The 27,674-nt window shown below is 43.0% G+C and overlaps 1 protein-coding gene across 17 annotated transcripts in view; it reads right to left on the bottom strand.

The window, feature by feature from the left end:
* FGGY (FGGY carbohydrate kinase domain containing) overlaps nt 1-27,674 on the bottom strand; it is a 420,488-nt gene that overhangs the window by 132,803 nt on the left and 260,011 nt on the right. For 14 of the 17 annotated variants that reach the window (XM_080655847.1, XM_080655856.1, XM_080655850.1 and 11 more), the window contains one exon: nt 15,261-15,368. The exons of the other annotated variants lie outside the window; for them this stretch is intronic. In XM_080655847.1, the coding sequence (XP_080511973.1) occupies nt 15,261-15,368 (108 nt within the window). The remainder of the gene's footprint in view (nt 1-15,260; nt 15,369-27,674) is intronic. 17 annotated transcript variants of the gene reach the window in all.

The following is a 27,674-nucleotide window of genomic DNA, read 5'->3' as shown; positions in this document are numbered from 1 at the left end:
CTCCAACACACAAGATGGCTGCCCCCATGTGGTCAAAGATCCTGCCCCCATGTGGACATAAGATGGCTACCACAAGATGGCCAGCATGGGAGGGCAGTTGGGAGGGACCAGGCCTGCAAGGGAGGGCAGTTGGGGTGATCAAGCCTGCAGGGGAGGGCAGTTAGGGGTGACCAAGCTGGCAGAGGAGAGAAGTTGGGGGCAACCAGGCCTGCAGGGAAAGGCAGTTGGAAGGGACCCAGGCCTGCAGGGGAGAGCAGTTGGGGGGGACCAGGCCTGCAGGGGAGGGCAGTTAGGGGTGACCAGGCCTGCAGGGGAGGGCAATTGTGGGGGACCCAGGCCTGCAAGGGAGAGTAGTTGGGGGGGACCAGGCCTGCAGGGGAGGGCAGTTGGGGGGGACCCAGGCCTGCAGAGGAGAGCAGTTGGGGTGACCAGGCCTGCAGGGGAGGGAAGTTAGGGGCAAACAGGCTGTCAGGAGAACAGTTAGGCATCAATCAGGCTGGCAGGGGAGTGGTTAGGGGTGATCAGGCTGGCAGGCAGAAGCGGTTAGGGGCAATCAGGAAGGCAGGCAGGCGAGTAGTTGGGAGCCAGCAGTCCTGGATTGTGAGATCGGGCCTAAACGGGCAGTCGGACATCCCTCGAGGGGTTCCAGATTGGAGAGGGTGCAGGCTGGGCTGAGGGACAGCCCCCTCCCCCGTGCACGAATTTCGTGCACTGGGCCTCTAGTATATATATAATTGTTAATCCTCACCTGAGGATATTTTTCAGCATTGATTTTTAGAGACAGTATAAAGGAGGGAGGGAGGGGAAGAGGAAGGAAAGGAGATATAGATGTATGTGAGGGAGACACAGTGACTGGTTGCCTCCTGCATGCACCTCTACCAGGGCTGGGGATCAAACCTGCAACCCAGGTACCTGCCCTTGACCAAGAATTGAACCCGCGACTCTTTGGTGTGCGGACCGATGCTCTAACCTGAGCACACTGGCCCAGGTTTATTTTCTATATTCCTGATGCTCTGATATCTGGGGCTTTATTTATCCTGGAGTGGCAGCCTTTCCCAGGACTAGCCAATTCCTAGAGATAGTAAAGTATTCAGCTCACCTGTGAGCATGCCTTTTATGCAAACTAACTAATCCAGAGGCCACCTCCCCACACCTTATCTATGGACCACTGTTTTCCTGTTCTCATCGCTCTAGGGCCAGGTACCAGACTACAGGACAACCCCGGTGCTTCACGTGTGGCCCTGCATGGCGTGGCATGCTCCCTCCTCTTGAGAACTGAGAGTAACAAACTTCTTTCAGTGGCAATATCACCTGATCTGCTGACCTCATCATACCTGAATGCAAATAAAATCTACATTTTAAAACAGTGGTTTAGTGGAAAGAACATGCACTTTGGAAACAGACAGGCTTGGGTCCAAATTCATGGTCTATACTTATGGTCTGTGCTATGTAGGAAAAGTTACTTGACCTCTCAGAACCTCATTTCCTACAACAGTAACATAGGGTTAATAAAATTTGCTTTTCAGGAAAGGTTGTGGTGGGTGGTATTTAGGTGGCTTTCTATTCATAACCCCTATTGCTAAAAAGAAGGGGTACCACCAAAAGAGTAAAAATAGCTGGGAGAACAGTATTGCAAATGGTCAGCTGCATTTTTGTTTGTTTGTTTTTCATAGCATCTTGTAGTAAAGGCCCACCCTGATTAGCAAAGACCAAGCCAGTTTGTCAAATAACTGAGCATTCATTTCAAGAGCCTGGAGTGCCTGTTCCTAGGGTTGGTCTCTCTACTTATGTTTGATTCGCTAATGCATTTAGCACAATATAGAAGAACACAGTGTCCCATTAGTGGTTACTTGTTTTCCAATAAAATAACCAGTTTAACCACAATCACTGTGTTTGCCAAGTGGTTTGCCTTAGAAATATATAGACAGAGCTATTCTAACTTTAGGACTATTTTCTTGTTCCCTCCATCTTCTCAGATTTCAGCTCTGAGAGTAAGCAGTTAGAAGGGTAGGCAGAAAAGTCTACCAACTATTTGGTTAGGTAGGAAGCCCAGGCTGGATTGGGTCAGATCTTCAAGATGGCTCTTGGGTCTAGATCAGTGGTCGGCAAACTCATTAGTCAACAGAACCAAATATCAACAGTACAATGATTGAAATTTCTTTTGAGAGCCTAATTTTTTAAACTTAAACTTCTAATGCCACTTCTTCAAAATAGACTCGCCCAGGCCGTGGTATTTTGTGGAAGAGCCACGCTCAAGGGGCCAAAGAGCTGCATGGGGCTCACGAGCCGCAGTTTGCAGACCACTGGTCTAGATCAAGAGGGAGAGGCCACCTTACAATATATAACTTGGGTTGGATTTCTGGCCCTTCCTCACAAAGGTGGCATCTGCCTTTAGAACATGGGAGGAATAGAAATGCAATATAGTATAACACAGTGATCAAAAATGGTCAGTATGAGGTGGCATCTGGCCCACAGATGTACTTTATTTGGGAAATAGAATGCTTTTTTTAAAAATGAGCCAATATTTTAAAATTTGGAGATTTTATTTAATATCCATACTTGCGTTTCTTTTGAAGATACGGGCCACCCATGCTCCCTTATGACAAGAGTCAGCTGGAGCAGAGTGGTGACTGATTCCTCAGACAGTCTGTAAGAAGCACCACCACTCCCTATCACGTCCCAACAACAGACACAGATTTCATCAATGTATCATCAGGACTGCACTAATGCTTCATTGTCGTGGAAATCTATTTCTCTATGCCCTTCTCTCTGTCAAAGGAAGGATCATGGAATTCAGCCCTAGAGTACGAGTTGAAAGAAAAATTTCTCTGTGGGAGTAGAAAAAATATTTATTTGCCAAGTCTGTTTATTCATTTGCATTGTGTGACTGCTTCGGGTATTTGAGGTTTTGACCCTTGCAGAGAAAGCACAGACAAGAAATCCTGAGACCCGAGTTCAGTTCTGACTCAGGGCATGATCATGGACAAGAACATGTCTAGTTCTCTCTGTTAAACATTGAACAAATTAACATGACAAATACACAACTGTTGGTAAAATTACACAGAGAACTACAATGCCTGAGATATTAAAACTGTTGGCAAAAAGTTCACACGCAAGGAAAACCCATAACAAAGGCAAACTTAGAGTTGAAGAATTTTAGGTTCTATTTTGCTAAGACAAAGCCATCTTATTGCATGATGAGTTTTTCTGTATTAAAATCAGTTTCATGCATGAGTCTTGAGGCTGTATTTCATCTTGCTTTGCAGATAGAGAAATCATTAGGCACAGAGAAATGGTCATCACTTGACACACCTGCCTTCTTGCCACTAGTATTTACTTGTAGTGTAACTTCTTTTCATCTAAGCTATTCCAGCTCTTCATTTAGTCTTTTAATTTAAAGTGAAAACATTTTGCGAGATTTTTCCCAGCCTTAAAACTATCATGAAAATCTAAGGAAAGAAGAAAGCCCAACCTAAGAACAACCAACATTCCTGGAAGAAAATATCATCTTTTTTTTTTTTACAACTTAATATTAGTTTTATGTAGAACAACTTCACTTACAAGTGGATGGATTTGGATTTAATGCAGAACTAGTTTAGTCAGTTTTATTCACCATCAAAGCTGGTTGCTTTGTGCGTTTTTGTAATTAGTTCACTTACAGTATGTGATATATGGCTACCTTGTGCCAACCACCAATCTAATAATCAGGATACAAAGATAAATGAAAGTCACTGCCTGTGAGTGGAAGATGGGCATGTCAATATTCTAATATGGCCTTGATGGTAAGTTTCTTTACAGAGTCAACAAATGAATTAATTGAACACCTACTCTGTTCTAGTCCTAGTAAGTAAGCACAGGGGATTCACTGTAATTAAGACAGATGTAAACTGTGTCCAAATGGAGACTATATTCTACTGAAAGATAGGTACAGTCAATAAATAAGTATAATAATTACAGAGAGATTAGTGATTTGAAGGACTGATTTAAATAGAGGGTTTAGGGAAAACCTGGAGGTTAAATTCAAACTAAGACATAAAAAAAAAGAATCAACAATTTTTAAGTAAAGAGAATAAAAAAGGCAAAGATTCTGTAGTGAGTAGAGCGTCATATGTCAGGAATTGGCAAGAATCCAGTGAGACTCCACTGGAGTAAGCATGTAGGAAAGATGTCTGAAATGAGGATAGGGAGCTAGGAAGTAGGGAGAATCAAGCAGGCTGTGGCAATGGCTTTAGATTTTATTCTAAGCACAATGGAAGACACAGAAGACTCAGGGTACTAATGTAATCCTATTTGCTTGAAAAGAAGTAATTCAGGGGTTTTACTTCTTATATGGATTGAAGCTCATATCATAAAAATTCTCTCAAGGATAACAATTATAAACACTGCTCAAAATATATTGAATAATTCTCTGAAGACACTGGAAAGGGACCGAAACCAGGTAGAAGCTGGAGAGGAGTAGACATGTGTAAGGAAAAATACATCACTACATATGTTTCCTGATTTTACAGATTTTTGCCTGAGGACATGCCCCAAACAAAGCCATAGAGGATTGCTAATACTCAATACATATGCAGTCTTCCGGGCTAAGAAATGAGAGGTCAGAGTTCAAGGCAACCATAGCAGCTAGTAGTAGGGTGGAGGTAGTGGGAACCATAGAAAGGGAGCTCAGCATTATGCATATAAATGCAACACTAATCTCTAGATGATTTCTGAATTACATTATAAGTAACCCAGCAAAGAACTCAAGAGGGATTTCAGAAGGTGCTAGCACAGGAGAGACAAAATCTGGAGTTCAAGTTGAGCCAAATAAATTATCTTTACTAAAGCAAACAAACAAAAAATCAATACTCTTTAGAGAAATGAGAATCCAGTGTCTTAGAATATATCAAAGCACAATGTTATAAATATGACCTTATATTACTAGACATAGAGAAATAGAAAAATTAACCCACCTTTAGAGAAAACCATTTAATGAACAATGACCCTGAGATGACACAAATGTTAGAATAGAAGACAAAAAATTTAAAGCTGGTAATTTAACGGTGCTTAAGGATGTAAAGGATAATATTATCATAATTAATACAGAGATAGAAAATAGCAAAGAAATAGAAACTACTAAAAATGAAAATTCTATGACTACCATCAACAAATGACAAGTGCTGGCAAGGATGTGGAGAAAAAGGAACCCTAGTACAATGCTGGTGGGAATACAGACTGGTGTGGCCAGTATAGAAAACAGTATGGAGTTTCCTAAAACAATTAAATATGGAACTGCCATTTGATCCAGTGATCCCATTTCTGGGAATATATCCTAAGAAACCCAAAACACCAATCAGAAAGAAAGTATACACTTCTATGTTCATAGCAGCACAATTTACAATAGCTAAGATCTGGAAATAGCCCAAGTGCCCATCAGCAGATGAGTGGATAAAACAACTGTGGTACATCTACACAATGGAATACTATGCAGCAGTAAAAAAGAAGGATCTCTTACCCTTCAAGGCAGCATGGAGGAACCTGGAGAGCATTATGCTAAGTGAAATAGGCCATTCAGAGAAAGACAGTATCACATGATCTCACTCATATGTGGAATCCAATGAACAAAACAAATGCATGAACAAAATAGACCTAGAGACATGGAAGCATGGAACAGAGTGTGGAATCTCAGAGGGAAGTGGGTGGAGTGGGAAGTGATCAACCAAAGAACTTGTATGCATATATATATAACCCATGGATACAGGCAATAGGGTGGTGAAGGCTGGAGTGGCGGGCAGAGGTATGCTAGAAGGGGTCAATGGGGGAAAAAGAGAACATATGTAAAACTTTCAACAATAAAGATTTAAAGCCAAAAAAGGAAGAAAATTCTAGTATTGGTAAATATAATATCTGAAATAAATATTTAGTGGATGGGCCTAGTAGCTAACTGGAGGTAACAGAGAAAAGCGTCAATGAACTTGAAAACAGACCTAACAGAAAGAGTATCTAATTGAGGGGGAGAGGGAAGAAAAAAAAAACCCAGAATCCCTCAGGGACCTGTGGAGTACTAGCCAACATTTTAAAATATGTATACTTGGAGTTACAGCAGAACAAGTGAGAACAAATGGAGTAGAAAAAGATATTTAAATAAATAGATGCTAAAATTTCCCCAGATTTGGTGAAAAACAGCAATCTATAAATTCAAATCTGGAGGAAGAAGGATAAATCCAAAGACCACCACACCTGAGCACACCATACTAAAAACCAGATATTAACAGAAAATCTTAAAAATAGCCAGAGAAAAATAATATACTGTACATAGCAGAAGAACAATACAAATGATGGTTGAGCCCTAGCTGGTTTGGCTCAGTGGATAAGTGTGGGCCTGCAGACCAAAGGGTCTCGGGTTTGATTCTGGTCAAGTGCATATACCTTGGTTGCAGAATCCTCCCTGGCCGGACCCTGGTCTGGTGCATGCAGGAGGCAACCAATCAATGTGTTTCTCTCACATTGATGTTTCTCTCTGTCTTACCCTCTCTTTCCTCCGCTCTCCCTAAAAATCAATGGAAAAATATCCTTGGTTGAGAATTAACAAAAAAACAAAAACAAAAAGCAAATGATGGTTGACTTCTCATAAGAAAAAAAAATGATGCCTAAAAAGTATATAGATAAATGCAAATAAAATTCTGAAAATTGAAAAATATTCAATAAGTCCAAAAGACGGCAGAAAAGAAGAAATAGAGAAAAAAATAGGCATATTAAATAGCAAAATGGAAGACCTAAATCCAACCATATTCATCTTTACAATTAAATGTAGATAGATTAAACACTCTAAAAAAGCAGAGATTACAAGACTATAGAGAAGCAAGACCCAACTCTATGCCATGTACAAAAGATGCACTTGATATAGACTGTGACAGAGAAATGGTGGTTTGGCCAATGGTGCTGGGAGAGGAGGTAGAGAACCAAAGATGAACTGGTAATACATATTTTGGACTTAGAATCAATAGGACTTTGTAATGGATTGGATGTCGGCAGAGAGGGAAAATGAGTTAAGAATTAATCCTAATTTTCTGGCTTTAATAAAATATAAATGATGGTGCTCTTTATTAAGATGAAGATAAATAATGGAGGCTCACCTTAGGGGGTGTATCAGTTACTACAGTCAGAAACCTGGGAGTAATTCTTGACTTCTTCCTCCCCCTGCCTCCCTGACATCTAATCAGTCTTCTACATTGATAACAATGCTATCCTTCAAAAATGGACCGCTCTCTTTTCTGTACACTTCACGTCCACTCCATCAGGAAATCCTGTTGTGTCTATCTTCAAAATAAATAAAAATTTGACCACTTTTTTCCAGCTCCCCTGCCATCGCCTCTCAGCTGGATTATAGCTGGAATACTGCCTCTCTCTGGTCACCTGCTTCCATCTCCCCCACTCTCACCCCAGAGATTATTCCCAACATAGCAGGGAGCAGCCAGAAGGATCCCTTAAAAACCTGTCATATCATATCTCTCCTGTGCTCCTTAGTCTCCAATGGCTTTCCATTTCACTTGGAATAAAAGCTAAAATTCATACAGTGCCCTCTGATTACTAGGTGTAGTGTTAATAATACAGATTTTTTTCAATAAATGGAGTTACACATATGTTGATATATATGTGATTTGATATGTATGTTATTTTGTTGTATTGACAACAAGCTTCAAAACTTCATATGTCAAATTTTCTGAAGGTGTTAGCATCATAGATATTTTTATGCTTAAAAATGTCAAATTTCGTGCCAAAAAAAAGAGCATTTGTGTTAAGTTTTAATTCATTACTTTATTTTGAAGAAAAGTGCTGCTGAATACTTCAGGAAGCTTATGGTGAACATGCTCCATCTCAAGATACTTGTGAACGCTGGTTTAAACGCTGTAAAGGTGATGATTTCGATGTGAAAGACAAAGAACGTCCAGGTCAACTGAAAAAGTTTGAAGACCAAGAATTACAAGCATTATTGGATGAAGATGCCCGTCAAACTCAAAAACAACTTGCAGAAAGATTAAACGTTGCTCAGCAAACAATTCCCAATCATTTACAAGCAATGGGAAAGATTTTAAAGGAAGGAAAATGGGTGCCACATCAACTGAACGAAAGACAAATGGAAGACCGAAAAGTCATCAGTAAAATGTTGCTTCAACGGCACAAAAGAAAGTCTTTTTTGCATCGAATTGTGACTGGTGATGAAAAGTGGATTTATTTTGAGAATCCCAAATGCACAAAATCATGGGTTGATCCAGGTCAACCATCAACATCGACTGCAAAGCCAAATTGCTTTGGAAAGAAGACAATGCTCTGCATTTGGTGGGATCAGGAAGGTGTGGTGTATTATGAGCTTCTAAAACCAGGTGAAACCGTTAATACTGATCACTACCGACAACAAATAAACAAGTTGAACCATGCTTTGATCGTGAAATGACCAGAATGGGCCAGAAGACAGAGCAAAGTAATTTTGCTTCATGATAATGCACCACCACACACTTCAAAACCAGTTAAAGACACGTTAAAAGATCTTGCTTCGGAAGTATTAACCCACCTGCTGTATTCACTAGACCTTGCTCCTTCAGATTACCACTAGTTCCTATCTATGGCACATGCACTTTCTGAGCAGCACTTCAAAACATACAAACAAGTGGAAAATTGGCTCTCTGAATGGTTTGCCTCAAAACAAGAAAAGTTCTATTGGGACGGTATCCAGAAATTACCTAAAGATGGGGAAAATGTGTAGCTAGTGATGGACATTACTTTGAATAAAGCACTTTTGATGTTTTTCTTGAAATTACCATGTTTTCTTTGATTACAAACTCTGCATTATTAACCGGTACACCTAGTACCTCTTTGAACTTATTCCCTACAACTCTCGTTTTGGTTCACTCTGCTCTTTCCGTGTGGCCTCCTTGCTATTTCTGTAATGCACAGGCAGGCAACCTCCTCAGGATGTTTGCACTGGTTGTTCCCTAGGCCTGGTAGGTTCTTCTCCAGCTTTCCTTTCCTTCCTTGTTGTTTGTTTGAATGTCATTTCAATGAGGTCTACCTTGACCTCATTTAAAATTGCAAATTGCTTGCTGAATCACAAGCTTTCCTTCTCTATTACTTTGAACAACTTATATCACCAAATAAGATTAATTTACTTATTGCTTTATCATGTTCTTGTGTATTATCTGTCTCCTCTTGTTAGTTTGTAAGCTTGACAAGGGGACAGATTTTTGGAGGGGGGACAGAAGAGGCTGTTTTAGTCACTGACTTTTTTTTTTCATTCAGAACAGTGCCTAGCATAGTAGGCACTCAGTAAATAGTAGCTGTGAAAATAAATCCTGCCTATACAATAAAGAGGCAATAGGCAAATGGTCATTACACCATGAAGGTAATGACCCATCAGCAGGAGGGTGGGGCAGCAAGCTACAGTGCGGTGGAAAGCAGCGGTGGGCGGGCAGCCAGCTCAGGCAAGCAGCAGCAAGCTACTTATGCACAGATTCGTGCGCAGGACCACTGGTATCACTATAAGAAGATTGGACTTTATTCCATAGATCATTGGAGAGCTATCAAGAGTGACGGGGTCATATCTAGGTTTAGAAAGATTGCTTAAACTGCAATCATTAGAGAGGGTATTATGGACTGAAAGTCTGTATCTTCCCAGCATTCATACATTGAAATCCTAATCGCAATATAATGGTGTTGGGTGCTGGGGCCTTAGGGAGGTGATTAGATCATGAGAGTGGATAGAGTTCATGAATGGGATTAGTGTCCTTAGAAGGGTCTGAAGAGTCCAGAATTCTCCCCTTCAGCCATGTGAAGACACAAAAAGATGGTCCTCTGCAACCTGGAAAAGGGCTCTGGCCATGCTGATACCGGATCTAGACTTTCATCCTCTATAATTGTGAGGAGTAAATTTCTGTTGTATGTAAGCCACCCAGTCTATGCTACCTTGTTATAGCAGCCCCAACTGACATAGGAATTAGAAAGGAAAAGAGCAGAAGCAAGAAGGGAATTGGCTGTGTAGGAATCTGGGCTGTATTTAAAAATATATAGTGAACGCCTGGGCAGGAGGAGAGATCCAGGAGCCATTTGTTTACGCAGTTGGTCCCTGTATCCATGAAGTCATTCCAATTAGCTAATGTGAAATGCTGGGGACACACCTATGTCTACACATAGATCCTGTCAATACTGATATGCGTACGTCTCTCTCATGGCTTCACAAAGCCTGCCAACTGCACTTGCTTCACAGCGCTTGAACGGAAAGTCACTAACAATAATTGCTTCTCAAGGGAATATACAAAAGAACTCTAAGAAACCCTCAGAAACATATATCTACACAAGTCAGACCCAGTTCTGGAAAGGTCTGGGGCTTGCGGGAGATGACGGGTTTGAATCAGGCTCTCCCACTTACAACAGAAAGACCTTGATCAAGTTCCCTTACTGTTCTGTTTATTCTGTTCTATTTATTCACTAGTAAAATTGACATCATAACACACATACACATGCTGTGAAGATCAGATAAAACACTGCATCTTACTGGAGCCTAAAAGTGCTTGGCTCTTAACACATATTCCCAGCAGGCTGCAGGACAGTGCAATCTACTGTTATACGCAGTAATAAATTATAACTACCATTTGTATGTCCAACTTTCCCATAAGATAACAAGCTACTAGAGGACAGCAATCATGTGATGATATTCTCGACTGGCTCAGAGTAATCACGAATGAATGAATGAAGGAAGGAAGGAAGGAAGGGATGAAATCACTACCTCCATAACTAATACAGCACTGTGAATACTGCAAGCTCTTCACACACAGACTGTCTTCCTAAGGTTAGCCCCAGGCTAACTAGCATTGATAATTAGGGAGGAGGCTGGGCAAACCGCTACATTGTGACCCTGTGGCTCAAGTTCATAAATTTAAATTCTGGGTTCAAACAATTCAAAGGTAAACCCCAACCCAAGGTGATGATCCCAGAAAGCCAATGTCGTCACAGGGGTGTCTTAGAAACTTGCTGTAGCCTTCCTTCCCTGACACCCCCCACAATAAAAGTGACTTCAAGTACGAGAGGCAAGGGTGCGTGGAGAGAGAGATGGCCAAGGTCCAGTTGGAAATGAGCTCCGCATCTGGATGCAGTGAGTTTAAGTTCTGTGGAAAAAGTCTGGGCTAAAAGCAATGTGTTTTGCACAACTGTTCTGGAGAGAGTATTGACAAGCACGAGACAATCCTTGATGGGTGCTTGACTGATGTAACTGAAATCAATCATCTGTGGGGTGCGGGTGTGTGCTTTTCTAAGGGGAAATAAATATTAGAGGCACAAGCTTGAAATGAGTAAAAAATGATTCCAAATCTCAGTCAGATGAAACAGCAAGGGTTCCAGAGCCAGAAAAGATCCTATCCTATTTTTTCTTCATCCTGAAGTTAACCAGATGGACATTTTTTTTGCAAAGTACCAATTTATCCACATGCTTGGAATGAAGAACTTGCTTTGTGATGGAAGATCTGTATTTAATTGTAGAAATGAGACAAAATATCTATTTTTCAAATCTAGAGTTTAGATCATTTTTATTTTTCTAAACTCTCTTCCTTTCCCTCCTTGGCTTCGCTTCTCATCTCCATTCTCCTCTCTCCTGCTTTAGAGGGTGTATTTATGACTGTGGTTAGAATATACTGGGGACAATGTAATAATGAACAGACACTTTCAGACATGGCATATGAGAGAAGATGTGCATATGAAACAAAACATAAAAGATGCCACTTCCTCTTACGGTGTCCTCTATGACGGCAATGTGCTGTCATAAAAGAACAAAGGAGAAGAAGGAAAGGAAAAGGAGAGGTGAATTGCAAGGGAACCATGTAAAAAGGCCATTGTGAGGGCATCGGTAATCTCTCCAGGCTGTGCTTACTACTCCAGCTTTTAATCCCTCAACCTATAAACATGGACAATATCTGTTCCTATCTCACAGGGGTTTTGAGAGACTAAATGAGATAGTACATGAAAAGCTCTTGGAATGAAATCTGGGAAATAAGCCTTCAAAATATCAGGCATTGTGACTATTTGAATACCATTCAAGGATTAACAAGATTATGTACACAAATCCTTCCTGTGGATAAACAACACACTCAGTAAGGTGCGATTATTGTTGTTACTACTATTACCATCACTGTTATTCTCATTTACTTTTTGTTTCTATCTCTTTGCTTGCCCTCCCTGGACTGATGCTTTAGCAGACAGTCTGTTTTCTTGATTCAGATTTCACCCTATTATGCTAGTGTTTAGATTTCCTAAGATTTCACTCTCTGTAAGCCATGAGTCAATCATGCCTCATCCATATGTCCAAGGAAACTATAGATGTAGAACTGCCCAACGTGGAACGACAAATGCAGCCTGATTACTTGATGGTACACAATCAACTAACCAGAAAAAGATTGCCCAACAATTCCCATGACTCCTATGGAACACCATCCTGGACTATTATGGGAGGGTTTTTTTAATGGTAAAGAGGTTACAAATTTTATTTAAATTCTGGCTCAGGAAGGAGGAATAACCAACCCTTCTCTGCAATAACGTAACGTTTGGATGAAGATGGCTTATATCCATAGCAACAGAGCAAACTCAGAGTCCAATACTGGGAAAAGCATTTCCAGACTGACACAGATGTTCAATTTGCATACCAAATCTCCGAAAACCTGTTGATGGACAGCTTCATGGACAATGCATCTGGCACAAAGACTTGGTTTACTAGATCATTATCTTTGTTGTAAAAAGCCTCTGGGCTGTGTTCTCTATGAGTTCTGGGTCGGCTAAGGGTGATGGCACCATGATGCAAGGTTAAAAAAGGCTATATTTCAGTAATGGGTTTCAATGTGTCACAGAAAAGGAACAGATATTTACATTGAAAGCTGTATAAATACATGGCACTGGTTTAAACAGGAGAATGTAAAGCTCCAGTCCCAACGTGCCGTAGACATTAGACATTCAGTGATGTCTCACTCCCGGACATTTCCAGCACTGGTTATTAAGACCAATCAGGTGTTATTTACTTTACACTCACTGAGCTTGCCTACTAGACAAGGAGCTCCTTAAAACCAGGAAGTGATGGGAGTCTAACTCATTTAATTCATCTCTGCAGCCTGTCACAAGAGCAAGGGCAGAGAATATGCTCTTGGAAGCCATCTACCACCTATGCTTACCTGACTCTGAAAGTGAATTTGAGGCAGCTAAGCATAAAATAGCAATACACTGAGAAATAGATATTAATGGGTACTTGCATCTCCATCCAGCTCTGGATCAGATCACTTCTTAAAAAATTTTTTTTCTTTTATTCTTTTTTGTCTTTTTCCTTCTCGGATCAGATCCATATATTTTTTAAAAATATATACATTTTTATTAATTTCAGAGAGGAAGAAAAAAGGAGAGAGAGATAGAAACATCAATGATCAGAGAGAATCATTGATTGGCTGCCTCCTGCATACCCCCCACTAGGGATCGAGCCTACACCCTGGCATGTACCCTGACCAGGAATTGAACCATGACTTCCTGGTTCATAGGTCGATGATCAACCACTGAGCCATGCCGGCTGGGCAGGTCACTTTTAATTTGACTGAATAATTTAGAAGAGTTGGTGGGGAATCAGACCAACGGTTCTCAACCTGTGGGTCTCAACCCTGCTAGCGGTTCTCAACAGGTTGAGAACCGCTAGCAGGGTCGCCTAAGACCATCCGAAAACACAGATATTTACATTACAATTCATAACAGTAGCAAAATTACAGTTATGAAGTAGCAACGAAGATAATTTTATGGTTGGGGGTCACCACAACATGAGGAACTGTATTAAAGGGTCGTGGCATTAGAAAGGTTGAGAACCACTGCCATAAACAGATTATTTCAATATAACATGTAAATGTGAGGTTGGGTAAGTGAGGCTAAGTCTCATTTTCTCTTGCCTTCCAGGTCTAATCCCTCCGAGGCCAGCCCATCTTACCTCAGTCATCAGCACCACCGTCCTCATCCATGCCCTCATGGCTTTTGGTCTGTGGATGAACCTACTAAAACTGGCCTCCCTGCCTCCAGCCACATGTCCTCAGGCCTTCTTCTCAGCGCTGCTAGCCAGAGGTTTTACGACTGAGATCTGAACATTCCTGTCCGTTTTTCCAACCTTTCACTGGTTCCCCTTGGTCTTGGTTGACTAGATAAAATTCAATTCCTTAGCATGCTTCACAGGGAATTCTTATGATGTGGTCCCTGCCCAACTCTCTTTTATGGTAAGTCATTCTTCTAAGACAAGTTTATGCCACAGATGAAATTCTGGACTATATGCAATTACCCTCAAATATGCCTTGTTATTTTCGCTCCCATGTCTTTGTTCCTATGCCAGTTCTACTGCCTCGAAGAGTGTTCCGACCCTTCTTTCCTCGTTTGTTTTTATTTATCATATAAGGCTCAGCACTAATGCCTTCTTCCCTGCAAAGAGTCTCTTAACCCTGCTTTGTGCCAACTCTGTGCCTTGTACCTCTGGCACAGTGCTCAGTTCATGTTTCTGGATCTCTGTCTTCCCTGTTGGACAACTGTAGGCATTCAACAAATTTTTAGCAAGTACCTTCTAAGAACTGAGCTGGATACAAAGAGAAGCATTCCTGCCTTTAAGGAATTCACAGATTTCTGGAAAAGGCAGATTAGTAAACCAATACGCATAACAGGATGTGATAAGAAGTAGAGTTGCGTCTTAAAGGACAAGTAAAACGATCAAGGTGGTAAAGAACTCTTGGGGCAGGAGGAAAGCACACACAAAGGCACAGAGGAGTGGAGTAATCTAAGTCCTGGGGAAGGCATGAGGAAGGCGATCTAGCCTTGGTGGCAAGTACGGGTGTGGGACTGGAGAGGAAACACCGCAAGGGAATGATGCACACAGAAAACTGTCTGAACTATGTCCCAGGGCTATGGGGAACCAGGGAAGGATCTGGGCTGGGGAGTGCCGCGGTCCTTTTCATAGAATACAATATCACTCTTGCTGCCATGATGAAAGGATTGTTGGGTGAAAGATAGATGAGAAGATGGGTTAGTCATCACCGCCCAAACTGACATTATTCCTCTGGCAAGCACGTGCTTCGTATTCTCCATAGGTTAGACTGCACACTAAGAGAAAGTTAATTCTTCTGATTTAGGATCCTGCAAACCTTCCGGATACTCAGTGTATGGGTAGTGTGACAAATGAGCTGGTCATGGGTGTAAAAACGTTACAGATCATAATGGAAAAAGTGTCAACTTACCAATTTCCCAGTAACACTCTGTCCACCTTCATTCAGCCAGAACCCAGGAACCATGGCTGAGAAATAAGGGCCCCAGACGCCTGGTACGAAAATCGGGTCTTTGCTAATCTGGAAAGAGAGACAAGGTATGTGGAAATATTGACCTTTAGGGCTAGAAGGAGCCTTCTCGTCCTCCCATCTAGTGATTATATGATGATGGCATTTAGCTTCTTATTAAACAGCTTTCAAGGGAGGGAAGTCACTCCCTCTAAAGGAAGGGCATGGTTTCATCTTTGGAAACCTTTCTGATAAATCCATTTAGATGCCAGGATAGCAAAAGAGATCAGTTTGGGAAGAAAATAATGAAACATTTCCTTGCTGGCTCCCTCTCCATGGTGGACTGATTGTGAACACGATGCCCATTTTCCACCCATCCATGTATCCACCCCCTTTGCAATGTGGCCTTGCAGCTCCTCTCATTGAGAGGTGGGGTCCCCACCTCTTGAATCTGGGCCAGCCTGGTCGTTTACAGTCAACAGAATGAGGTAGAGGGGACACTGTGCCAGTTTTCCAGGCCTCACCCTCAAGAGGCCTGTGTGTTTCTCTGCTCCTCCTCTTGCTCCTCTACCTCTGCCATGAGCATGCCCAGGCTCGCCTGCTGGATGGAAAATCATGAACAGAGCTGCGTCAGCCCAGCCGTTGCAGGTGATACTTCACATATATGAGAGCAAAAACAAGAGAAGCAAACTCTCCTGGTCGACCAGCCACTAACAAGGCCAGGTCACCAGAATCGGGATGTGTGAACAAAAACACGTCCTATTGTATGTCACTAAGATGCTGTGTTTGTTTGTTACCTAGCATGTTTGTGGTAATACATAACTGATACATCCCCTTCCTTCTACCAGCACTTACTAATCACCCTATAGCATGCCATCTCCCTCGGTTGGGTCCTAGGGACACAGAGATAAATTTAAGTTCTTATTTTCAAGAGGCTGTCCATCTAGAGGGAGCTTCACAAGTAAATGAACAAACAAAACACAGTGTGGCCCAGCTGGTGTGGCTCAGTGGTTGAATGTTGACTTATGAACCAGGAGGTTATGGTTCGACTCCCTGTCAGGGCACATGCCTGGGTTGCAGGCTCAATCCCCAGTAGGAGGTGTGTAGCAGGCAGCCAATCAATGATTCTCTCTCATCATTGATGTTTCTCTCTCTCTCTCTCTGAAATCAATAAAAACATATTTTAAACACACACACACACAAATACACGTACACAGTGTGGTCCACAGGATGGTAGAGAAAAACAGAGAATGTGGAGGGGCACCAGGAGTGAGGAGGGAGGTGGTCCTTAGGTGGCTTCTTAGAGAATGGACATGAGCTTAGACTTAGAGGATTTCGCCAGTTGAGGTGAAACAGCAGGACTTCATAGAAGATTGTGGTTCTGCTGCTCAGAAACGTCAGTGGGAGGCTCTGCCTGGCTCTGTCCAGAGAGCAAGTTCTGAGTGGACTCCTATTTGTGCTCAGACATTTGGAGTCACATGCTTCTCATCAGACATCCTGGGTAAGCAAGGCAGCAAAGACACAGCGGTATGCTTCCTACAGCACTTCCCAACACTCCCAGGCCCTGCGATCGTGGAGGAACGGAGCACAACTTGTTTTGAGGGAGAAAAAGAAAGCACATTTGTATATTTATGAGTGCTTTAATCCTCTGCAATCAACCTAAATATTTAAAAATATTTTTGTGAAAGCTGTTTGCATGCTGATGGCTATCTTGGCCTGGAGGCTGCTCTCTTACCCGGAAGAAGAGAGTTCCTTCTGCTCTGCTGACGACAGGTGTCCATACAGGACACTGGCTTCCCGGTAATAATGGTGCTGTTGGCAACAACAACAGCTAAGATTGAGTGGGTACTGACTAAAGGTCTTATTTTAAGGGCATTACAGGAATTAAATCACTTAATTCTCATAAAAATCCTAAGGGAAGATTTTATCATTATTCCTATTTTACAGATGTGTAAACTGAGGCAGAGAGTTAAATAAGATGCCCATCGTGATAAAAATACAAAGCATCCAGGCATCACACGCTACAGGTTCCAGATGCAGCTCTGCCAAAATATGGTCATGATTTTAGGCTGCCACTTGAATCCTTCCTTTGTCTTTCAAGGGTAGAAAGCAAGAGCTGTTAGAACCAACAGGCACCCACTCAAACGGAAGGAGCCTGGCCTTAAACACAAGTAGGTCAGGGAATCTTCATTTCCAAAAGACTTTTGATAGGTTTTCCCCAATACGTTTGTGAAGAAACAAGGAGAGAGCATGATTAAGTCCAAGTCCTATCTTGATTCTATTCCCAGTGGCCATTCTAGCCAGTTCTGGTTTCTTTTTCTTATGGGGATTAAGTGATTTAATTCCTGTATTGTGCTCATAGGGGATCTCACACAAGGCAATCTTCCTGTGCCTCAGTTTCCTCATTTCCAAAATGGTAGGAATGATGTGAATGTTGGAGAATTTTTATAAAGATTAAATAAGCTATCACATATAAAGAGCGGATAATTTCTGTTAAATACCAAGTAAACCTTAGTTCTCCTTGAAATATGGCGTGTGTGATGGGCCAGTCAAATGACTGGGTTGAATGACCATATCCTTGCAACCATGCAAGGAGGTCTCCAGATTCTTCCTTGGTCTACTGAGTCAATATTCTTGATAATGAAGCAGAAGAGGATATAGAAACAAAGCTTATATTTTCAGGTGGTATAAACTTAGAGCATTGTTTATTATGGGCAAGTTCAAATAAAGATCCAAAATTGCTTCAAAGAGCTAGAATATTAAGTAAAATACAATAAGAAGATAGTTAACATTTATAGTTAAAATTTGCATGTCAAAGATAGTGGCAATATTCTCTTTCATGATATTGCTTTTCATGGGTGTTGGTACATGGGTGTTCAATTTAGTACTGTTACTGTATGCAGACATTTGACATATTCTTTAATATAAATAATTATTGAAACCCACAATGAAATAAAACATTCTGCACAGTACATGCCAGGTACTGAGATTGACAACAAGGCTGTAACAATAAAGAAAATAATAATAATAATAATATAATAATAAAAATAATAATAAATGTGGCACAGTCCTTTCCTCAAGGAGCTCCTAGTCTGAGCAGGCAGACATAAAAATTACAACAAAATAAGCCAGCTGTTAGGTAAGGTAGGAGAGGAACATGGCAGGAGCCCAAACTGCCTGGAAAAGAGTGAGGACTTCCCAAGGTGGCCACCTCAGAGGTGGGACTGGAGGAGTAAGTGTTTCCTTAGGCAGAGAGGGAGGGGCATCGGGCAGGAAGGGCTGTGTGGGCAAGGCTCAGAGCCATGAAGCTGAACAAGCATTCTGATTTTCATGAGGGCTTAGCTTAAAGTTCTGCCACTTACTTTAAATAAAAAAGCATACAGTTTGAAGGATGGGTGTATTTTAGCATCAATACAACCTTCTGCTTGTCAAAAAATCAATTTTTGAACAACCTTGGGCGGGAAAAAGCTTCAGTGAAACCACTCTCTAAGTCAGTCAATAACAAAAGGGAAATAAGAATGAAATAATAAAATGTAATTGCTAAAGTTATTATGGGCTTATTATTATGCCAAAGAAGCTTCCAGGCTCTTTAGAGACACTGGCACATTTTCTACTCGTGACAACCCAAGGAGGTAGGTTCTATTGTTATACTTACTCCACCAAACGAAGGTGACGGAGATTAAATAACTAGTAAACAGTAGAGAAGGAAGTTCAGGACCCAAGCTATGAACTATCAACTTATTTCCTCCCTAGACCTCCTTTTCCTCATCTATAAAATAAATAAAATTGGACTAGAGATGTTAACATCTTTTTTTTTACTTCAAAATCCTCTAAGATTCCATAAAGTTGAGTCATTCCATCCCAGCTGGTCAAGCAGAACTCTCCAGCAAGCCATTTCTGTACGGACTCTGCCCCCACATGGTCTGGGCTCATGGGGTTGCACTGGGCAGTCTCTTGGAGCTTCTCCAAGTACCCACTTTCCTCCACTGCTCTCTGACCTGTGGCCAAGATTATTGCAGGTTTTTTTTTTTTTTTAAATATATTTTTATTGATTTCAGAGAGAAAGGGAGGGGGAGAGAGAGAGAGAAACATCAACGATGAGAGAGAATCATTTATTGGCTGCCTCCTGCACGCCCCACACTGGGGATCAAGCCCGAAACCCAGGCATGTGCCCAAATCAGGAATCGAATTGTGACCTCCTGGTTCATAGGTCAACACTCAACCACTGAGCCACACTAGCTGGGTACTGCAGGATTTCTTGACTGTGGCCTTCATGGTTGTATTTAATGGCTACTATCTACAGTATCTTACATTAGCTGGGTAAATATTCCACAAATATTTATTGGATACACACTAATTCAAACTATTGTTTTAAACATGAAAGATATAGAAACATTGGCCTCTGAGCCACGTAAGGGACATACTCCCTGTCCTCCTGAAGTTTACAGACTAGTAGAGACTGGGGTGTAGCACTGGGCTGGTGAGTAAATCAGACATCCAGTGACTTGTGAGTGGACATCTGCATCCAGGCTTACAATTACCCTGTGAGGGTGTGGGGTTAAACCTCCACAGCCCACTTCCAGCTGAAGAGACAGGTGTGAGGAGGGTCAGCAAATGGATCAGAGGTGGTTGAGCAGGGATTAGAAGCCTCTCTCCACGTGCTCCTGCCTCTTTTCATGCGTGTGCCCAACCTGGCTCCATGCATGGATGCCACTGGCTGAGTTTCACCCAAAACCGAGTTATTGTGTTACTGTCGGCTGACTTTCCCTGCGGTGATAAAGCCCAGGCGCCTGCTCACACCTCCCTGGGGAGAGATGACTGGGCTCAGAGCAGGGAGCAACTCCAGCGCCATCAACTTCTGCCCTCCCCTCCCCATCACCCAGGAGGTTGGCCTAAGCCTCTGGCAGGGGCAAGAGGCAGGCTCCAGGCGCCAGTGGTCCTGGGAGGGAGCAGGAGGTTTTGTTTTGAGTGCCTCCAGCCAGGTTGGGAATTTCAGAGGGTAGCCGCAAGCATGTGTGGGACCGAGTATTTCCGTGGTGGCTCATCTCTCCTTCCAAATGGACTGTGCTATCATCTTACTAGAAAAAAAACCATTTATACACATTCCAGCCAACTCCCTACTCACTACACAATACAGAAAGAGAGCACAGAGAATTCCGTTTATGAATGGGGGCTCTAAGCAGTCACCTCCATGTCTGCACTTTCAGATTCAAATGTAATGAATCATTTGTCTCTTCTACAAAAGAGTGAAGGCATGTGTAGAGCAGTGAATGTGGTTTAGTAGTGTGAGCATAGATAGTCCTTGGAGTCCGACTAATCTGGGTTTCAATTCTGATATGTCATTTATTAGCATTTGAGCCTCTCTGAGACTCAGTTTCTTCATCTAAAAATGGGGATCATCTTATCTACCACAGAGTTCTGTATGAGTCCTACGTGGTATAATGTATACTCAAGGACATAAATGCTCTCAAGAAATGTGAAACAGTTTAATTCTATTCTTTTATGGGACGGTGGAAAGATATGGAGCCCAAAGTCTTTGGTTCGGTCCAGCCTCTAGCCCTTGCTCGCTCTGTCTCTTTGGTAGGCTCTTCCTCCTCTCCCCTTCTGCATGCCTCCTCTGTGCTCATCTCACTTACCTCATCTCCCGAGGGCAGCCCATCTGCTCCCATGTGTGTAATAATAATTTGTAGGCTGTGGAGTCCCAGATATTTATCCCAAACTCAGATCTTGCTTTTGGGTTCTATGTTGGACACTGAATGTCTACTCAACATGTTTAAAATAGAGCTTGCCTTCCTTCCTCCCTGGGCTACTCTGGTTTTGGGGTTCCTGTCTCAATGAATGGTACCCTATTTACCCATCTACTAGGATATCATTCTTGACTTTTTCTGCCTACCATAGGTCACATGTACTGTACCTCTATTTTTCAAATACAGGTTCTTCTGCTTCTCCCCATTGCCATTATATTAGTCCAGCCCTGTATCACCTCTTGCTTGGATTATTGCAACAGTGATTAAGATGGTGTCCCTGCCTCAAATATTGTCCTCCACCCCTGCACCCCTGCACAAGTCTGGCTCAGAGACTCCAACTTCCATACCTCCAGCACAATGATCATCCCAATACACACACCTAATTGTATCATTTTCCCCACTTAAACCCTTTAGATGTTCCCCATGACACGAGGCCATTCTGATCTGGCTTTTATCTACTTGTCTGGCCTAATCACACGTTATCCTTTCCCTATCCTTTGCAACCATTGTTTTTCACTGCAGAAAGCCCATCGCAACCTAGGAAACCCCCCAAGTGTCTCATTTTTTTTTTCTCATCTCTGCATCTTCATAAATTCTCCTCTCTGTCTAAAAGGCATTCCTCTCACCGTCTGCTGACTAACCCTCACATGTCCTTCAGCTCAAAGTCACTGCTCTGGGAAGCTTTCTCTAAGCCAGGGGTGGGGAACCTTTTTTCTGCCAGGGGCCATTTGAATATTTATAACATTATTCGTGGGCCATATAAAATCACCACCTCAAAAATTAGCCTGCTATATTTGATCAAACATTTAACTAACTCACCCCTAATACTTTGTCAGGGCCAGACCAAGTGATTTCGTGGGCCTTATATGGCCTGCTGGCTGTTCTCCCCCTCGACGCCCCCCCCACCCTCACCCCTGCTCTAAATCCTGACTTCTACCCCAATGCTGGGTTAGGTGCTCCTCCCTACATCTTCCCTTAACCCTCTGTACTTCCAAAGTGTAGGCTGTCAAAACACATGTTATGTGTGTAAGTGTATGTAACGTGTACTTAATATGTAATATGTATGTAATACTCTTTGTAACCTGAAGCACCACACAAATGCAGGGCATGGCTAAAATTCTGACTAACAGAGCAATGTCCCTAACATTACGACCAATACTAGAATATCACACATGTCCAGTCACTTGTTAGTGGTGAGTGGTAATACCGTTCAGGCTCCTGAGCTTTTCCTCACCTCTGGAGGTTTCTGAAACATTAAGATTCCTCCAGTAACAGGTTTGCCCTTCTTAGAAACCCAATCTCTTTATTTCCATCGGAGCAAAATAAGAACAATAAAACCTGCTCACAGAGAAGTCCTGGGGCTTGGCCGGGTGAGCGGGCAGGAGGGCACTGAGCAGGTCTGTCACCCCCCTCCAAAGAGTCCCCGAATTTGGGATAGAGAGAGGCAGCCAAATAGTGTCTGCAATGTCCTGAATTATTTTCAAACTTTTCTGGATTCCTTAAACCCTGGATTCCTCATTCTTCATCATTCTGAAACCCAGCTGTGGTCACAATAGACATGGAATCCACACGTTTCTTATTCACCGATAATAAATGCACCCAATGCTGCTTTGCAAGAGAGACCGAATAGCCGAGAAAACTTTGAGGCTTTCCTAAAGTTTTCCCAAACTTTCCTTCCCCTGCGGACAAGGAGCCGCACTTGGCCTCCCTGTGCACATGCCCGACTGGCTCCAGGGAGCTCAGACTGGCTTTCAGCTTTGAAAGCACTAAGAGCCTTATGACTCCAAGATGTGAAATCTTATTTTGCGTTTTTTTCACAGCCCAAACAAGCCATGGTAGGTAAACAGTTACTGGTCTCTTCTGTGGATTCTGTAAGGGTGGAGGCCGGGGGACGGGGGGTGAGGGTGGGTAAGGGAGGGAGCCAGTGAGGAGGAAGGCTGCTCTGTCTGCGCAGTATGCATCAGCGTGGATCCTTGGCTCTGTTGCTCCGATGTTGCAGAGTGAGTTGGTCCCTCAGCGTCAGAATCATATCTTCTCTTTCTGTTACATCACCCAGGAGTGAGCATGGTACCAGTTGTTAGGTGGTTCTCAAACCCAGCCTGGCCCACACCGTTTTGATTCTGCATTAGCTGTTAGGAGAAGCAGCTCCTTCTTCCAGGCCTCAGGGTGCAGTTAAGCAGATGCCCGGGGGCAGCCCCACACCCAGGCTGACCAGCAGGTGCAGACAAGATTGACACAGCCTTCTCCTTTGCAACAAGCGCATGGGACCCTATTACACAACGCCTCCACCAGATACCCGATTTTTCCTGTTAAATCACAGATACTGTCTCTTCCTGTTGTTTCTCTGTTTCCCCTGTTGTGACCTTTTGCTTTGATACCAGTGTCTGGCCTCAGATATCATCTCATACATATCAGACCTAGAATTCCTGGTTTGTCTCTCAATGTTCTATATTAACTTGATGTGTGACCATGATCCTTGGTGTATTCATTCTTGCATTTTTTAGATTTGTACAGATTGAACTTGACACAGTCTATCATAGGCCTTGGTACAGTGCCTGGTACATTTAGTGACCCAGAAATACCTATACAGCCTGTGTTAATATCATCACCTCCATCCTGGCCAAGGCATACTTCTTCTTTATGAACTGGAGTACATGTAGGCATTTAATTTTAAAAAGTAAGTGGAAACCATCTTGACTAGAATTCTAAAGTGGGGTCCAGAGGTTGTACCGGCTCTAGGGAATCAACACTATCACCCAGATGGGCTGATTTCTCATTGCAAGATCTGTCGCTGGGAATAAGGAAAACCAGAGGGGTTTCCCCTGTTAAAAACATATTGTGTAAAGGCAAAGAGAGCCTTGGCTGATGTACGCCAGGGCATCTTCTCAGGAAATTCCGAATTTCCGTGTCTCTGCATCCATCATTGCCTTTTGGAAGTGCTCCCCACAGAACCCATTCCTGCTTCCCAGGTTTAGCACTGGAATTTGGGACATGCCCCTCCAGGTCTAGACCTAAGGAATCCCCCTGGGCAGAACTCTCTATCCGTTTCTGGCCTAATCGAAGATGACAGGCTACGTGGGCTGGACAAAGAGGATGAAACTCTGCACAGACACTTGGGTAGCTCTCCTACTGAGTGGCTGCAGAAGCGCTATACACTTAGCAGTGTTTATTGAATGTCAGCTGAGGTGCTCAGGGTGACTGACGGAGTTTATCCCTTACACCTGCTCCATAAGGAAGGAAACTGATGAGAGTGTTAACATGTAGGGATGGTTGGGTGGGAAGGGGTCAGGAAAGAGGGACGGAGAAAGAGGACGGGAAGCCCAACATTCTCTGGCTACCTGCTGTGTGGCCAGGGACAGCACATCAACGGCACCCGCACCAGCATCCAAGCAGACGGATGGCCCCCTCTGCCCTACCATTCTGGATGAGGCCAGTGTTCCAGGGAGCCACTGGCATCAGCTGGGGTGGCACGTGCTCTGAAGCCTTCTGCCATCTCCACGTGGGACACTTGCACACACAGTCCCCTTCCTAAGGTGCTGGGCAAGCCTGCGTTACACCCAGTTTTGATGGAGAAGGAAACCGAGCTTCAGAGACATTAACTCAAGTTCCCAGGCTTACCAACAGGGAAAAACTAGGATTTAAACTCAAATATGACTCAAGAGTCCATACCCTTCCCAAGACATTTTTTTTTAAAAGAGAAAACAAGGTTGTAAAAATGAGAAGCAAGGACACAAGAGGTGGATAGCACCTTCTTTAACATTGTCCTGGAGTCAGCCCAGCTCCTCCTGTGCCCTGAACGGAATACATCCCTTGCAATTTTCTAATACGACAGAGAAGGAAGGAGGGAGGAAGGGAGAGAGGAAGAGAGAGAGAGAGAGAGAGAGAGAGAGAGAGAGGATATCTAGGGACATCTTTCCCCTCTTCTGAACATTAAATAGCAGTTCTTTGAGACTGTTGAGTCTCATGTTAAAGAAAAAAAAGAAACAACTTACATTTTCCCCCCATGTAAATGAGTTCCTATAAAAGAGAAATGGCTTGTAACACGGAGGCAGGGACTAACAGAAGAAAGGCGCTCAGAAAGAAAGTGGGTCTGGGAGGCTTTGCCCTCCGCCTGTACTCCTATAAAAGACCAGGCTAATACTTCAGATATGTAAACACGGCAGAACAATCAGAAACAAATGAAATGATGGCTTCAGACTAACAGTGTTCAGCTGTGGGCAATGGCCAGGAGGCAGCTTTTGTTATGAATAGATCATCTGCGTGTGAAGCAGGCCTGATTTTCACCCCTGGCTTAGACTCTCCAGCTTATGAGAATGTATCCCTGCCCATCTGGACTTCCTTAGAAAAAGAAGTGGGGGGAGGGAGACAAAAGCAGTGATCTGTAAAACACATGACACCATGTAGGACAGGGTTACAGTTCTGTGAGAGCGGTTTAAATAGAGTTTCAGTGTTATTAATCAGTAATGGATTTAGCTCACAATGTAACAAATGACAATTATAATGGCTTCTAGTCCTTTTTTAGAAAGGCATTACAAATGAACACAGGAGGGAAGACATATGTCAAGCACCTACTACGTGCTGATTAGTTGCTACACATTGTTATGTGCATCTTCATGATGTTCTTGCCATTTCCTCCAGTTTACAGAGAAAGAAACGGGGACTCAGAAATGTTCAAACTGTCATACAGTTTCATTCCTTTGCATGAAGCTTTCCAGTTTTCCAAGCACCATTTATTGAAGAGAAGATCTTTATTCCAACGTGCATTTCTGGCTCCTCTGTCAAAAAGTATCTGTCCATATATGTGTGGTTTGATAGCTGGGCTCTCTATCCGTTCCATTGATCTGCGTGTCTGTTTCTCTGCCAATACCATGCTGTTTTGATTATCATAGCTCTGTAGCTATACACAGATTTTGTAACTTAGAAATCAACACATGAAACCTGTATGTTCCTGTTGACCAATGTCACCCCAATAAAATTTAATTTTAAAAAAAGCAATGTTCAAAGCCATGCTGGTGGTCACACAAGTGCCAAGTGGTAGAAGAGGGGTTTGACCTGGGTCTGTCGGACTCCAACGCCGCTTCCTAGTGTACCTGGCTGTCCCTTGCTACATGGGAACCACGAAAGCCAAATGAACAACAAGGAGATCAGTGGAACCAGCCCTCCCCAGATGTTTACTTTTGCTTTGGGTTTACAGAGAAGGGCCTCTGGGTGCCTGCAAGGGTAAGGGTGCTGCATAAGGGTGCTCTTAATGAGCAACCCCACCTAGTTCTGGAGATTGGTGTCTTCTCTGGGGTCCTGTCCTCCCTCCCCCTCCACTCATCATGCCAATCTGAGACAAGAGCAAATGAAACTGACCCCAGGGCCAGCCAGGCTGGCTTCAGGGATGTGTGAATTCTGGCAGAACTCTCAGTGAGCTGATACCCTCTGTGTGCTGTGGGCTGATTCACCCTTGGCCCAGCAATTTGAGAATCTGGCTCTCACCTGAGGGACAGATGTCAGAGTTAGGAGTAAGAGCTATTTTTCCAGTTCACTGGCCTGCTCTCGTGGGGTGGTGACTGAATATTTGGCCACGAAGGGAGGAGACACCCCTCCACGCCTGCCTCTGGGGGATACAGAAATGGGTGCACTAGTTAATGAGGCTGGGTGCTGGTGACGCTGCTTCCCAGAAACAGACTGGTGCCATAAAGAGATGAGTTTGGGTTCAGCTAAGTCAGAATGACAGCTCCAGGCAGCAAGATACGAGACCCTGGTGAACATTGGTTTCCTCCCACATGAAAGACAGACAAGAGTATTCCCCTTCCAGGGTGTTCGGAAGGATAAGAGGCGATGCAGAGAAAGCCCTGACACACTGCTTGCCTACATTAATCAATGAGAGAGATGATTATTTAGCTTTCTGGACTCTTACTTTTTTAAGACAGGAAATATTTAATCTATACTTTTCTGAGTCCCGAGTACAGACAGATATGGTTAGTCCTGGTGAGGTGCAAATAATACAGGTTCCAGTAGAGGGTGGGGATGGCTGCAGATGCAGTAGGTTTTAGGTGGAAAAAATCTGAGTCTCATTTTTGAGGCCAGACCAAGAGGATTGCTTGGATCTCAAATTGTGTTCCTCGTGGGTTGATGGTCAAAAAATATGTTTGTACTTGAGGCATTTCTGTTAATTGAGGCTCTGCACTCTTTTCTTAAAACTTTACATAATAGCTGCCTTCTAGGGTTGAGGGCTATGACTGAGACCGTGCATGCTAGCACCTGTGTGGTTTCTGATACAGGGTAGGTGCCTACCCTGGGGAAGGAGAGAAGGCCTCAGGAAGCATCTGGGCCTATTGAGAATCAAGCTTCTCCAGAACAGTAAGCCTTTACTTGAGCACATACTATGTGTCAGGCCCTGGGGAAACAGAGATGAAAAAATACTGTCCTTGTTCTTGTTTTCAATGTGGTTAGAATGTCTGATGTGAATCCAAGAATGGCAAGCTACTCTGATAAGCACCTCAATAAAGGGATAAGTTTTTAGTATGAAACAGCTTGAAGAACATGTTCTGCTTTGGCTAGAATTACAGAATATACAGTAATTATAACAAAAATCACACTAATGTTGAATTGGCTTATGCTGTGAGCAAAAGACTGTTAGTGG

This window comes from Plecotus auritus, assembly GCF_963455305.1.
Source record: "Plecotus auritus genome assembly, chromosome: 2".
Taxonomy (NCBI): Eukaryota; Metazoa; Chordata; class Mammalia; order Chiroptera; family Vespertilionidae; genus Plecotus; species Plecotus auritus.
This window is presented reverse-complemented; position numbering and strand designations above follow the sequence as displayed.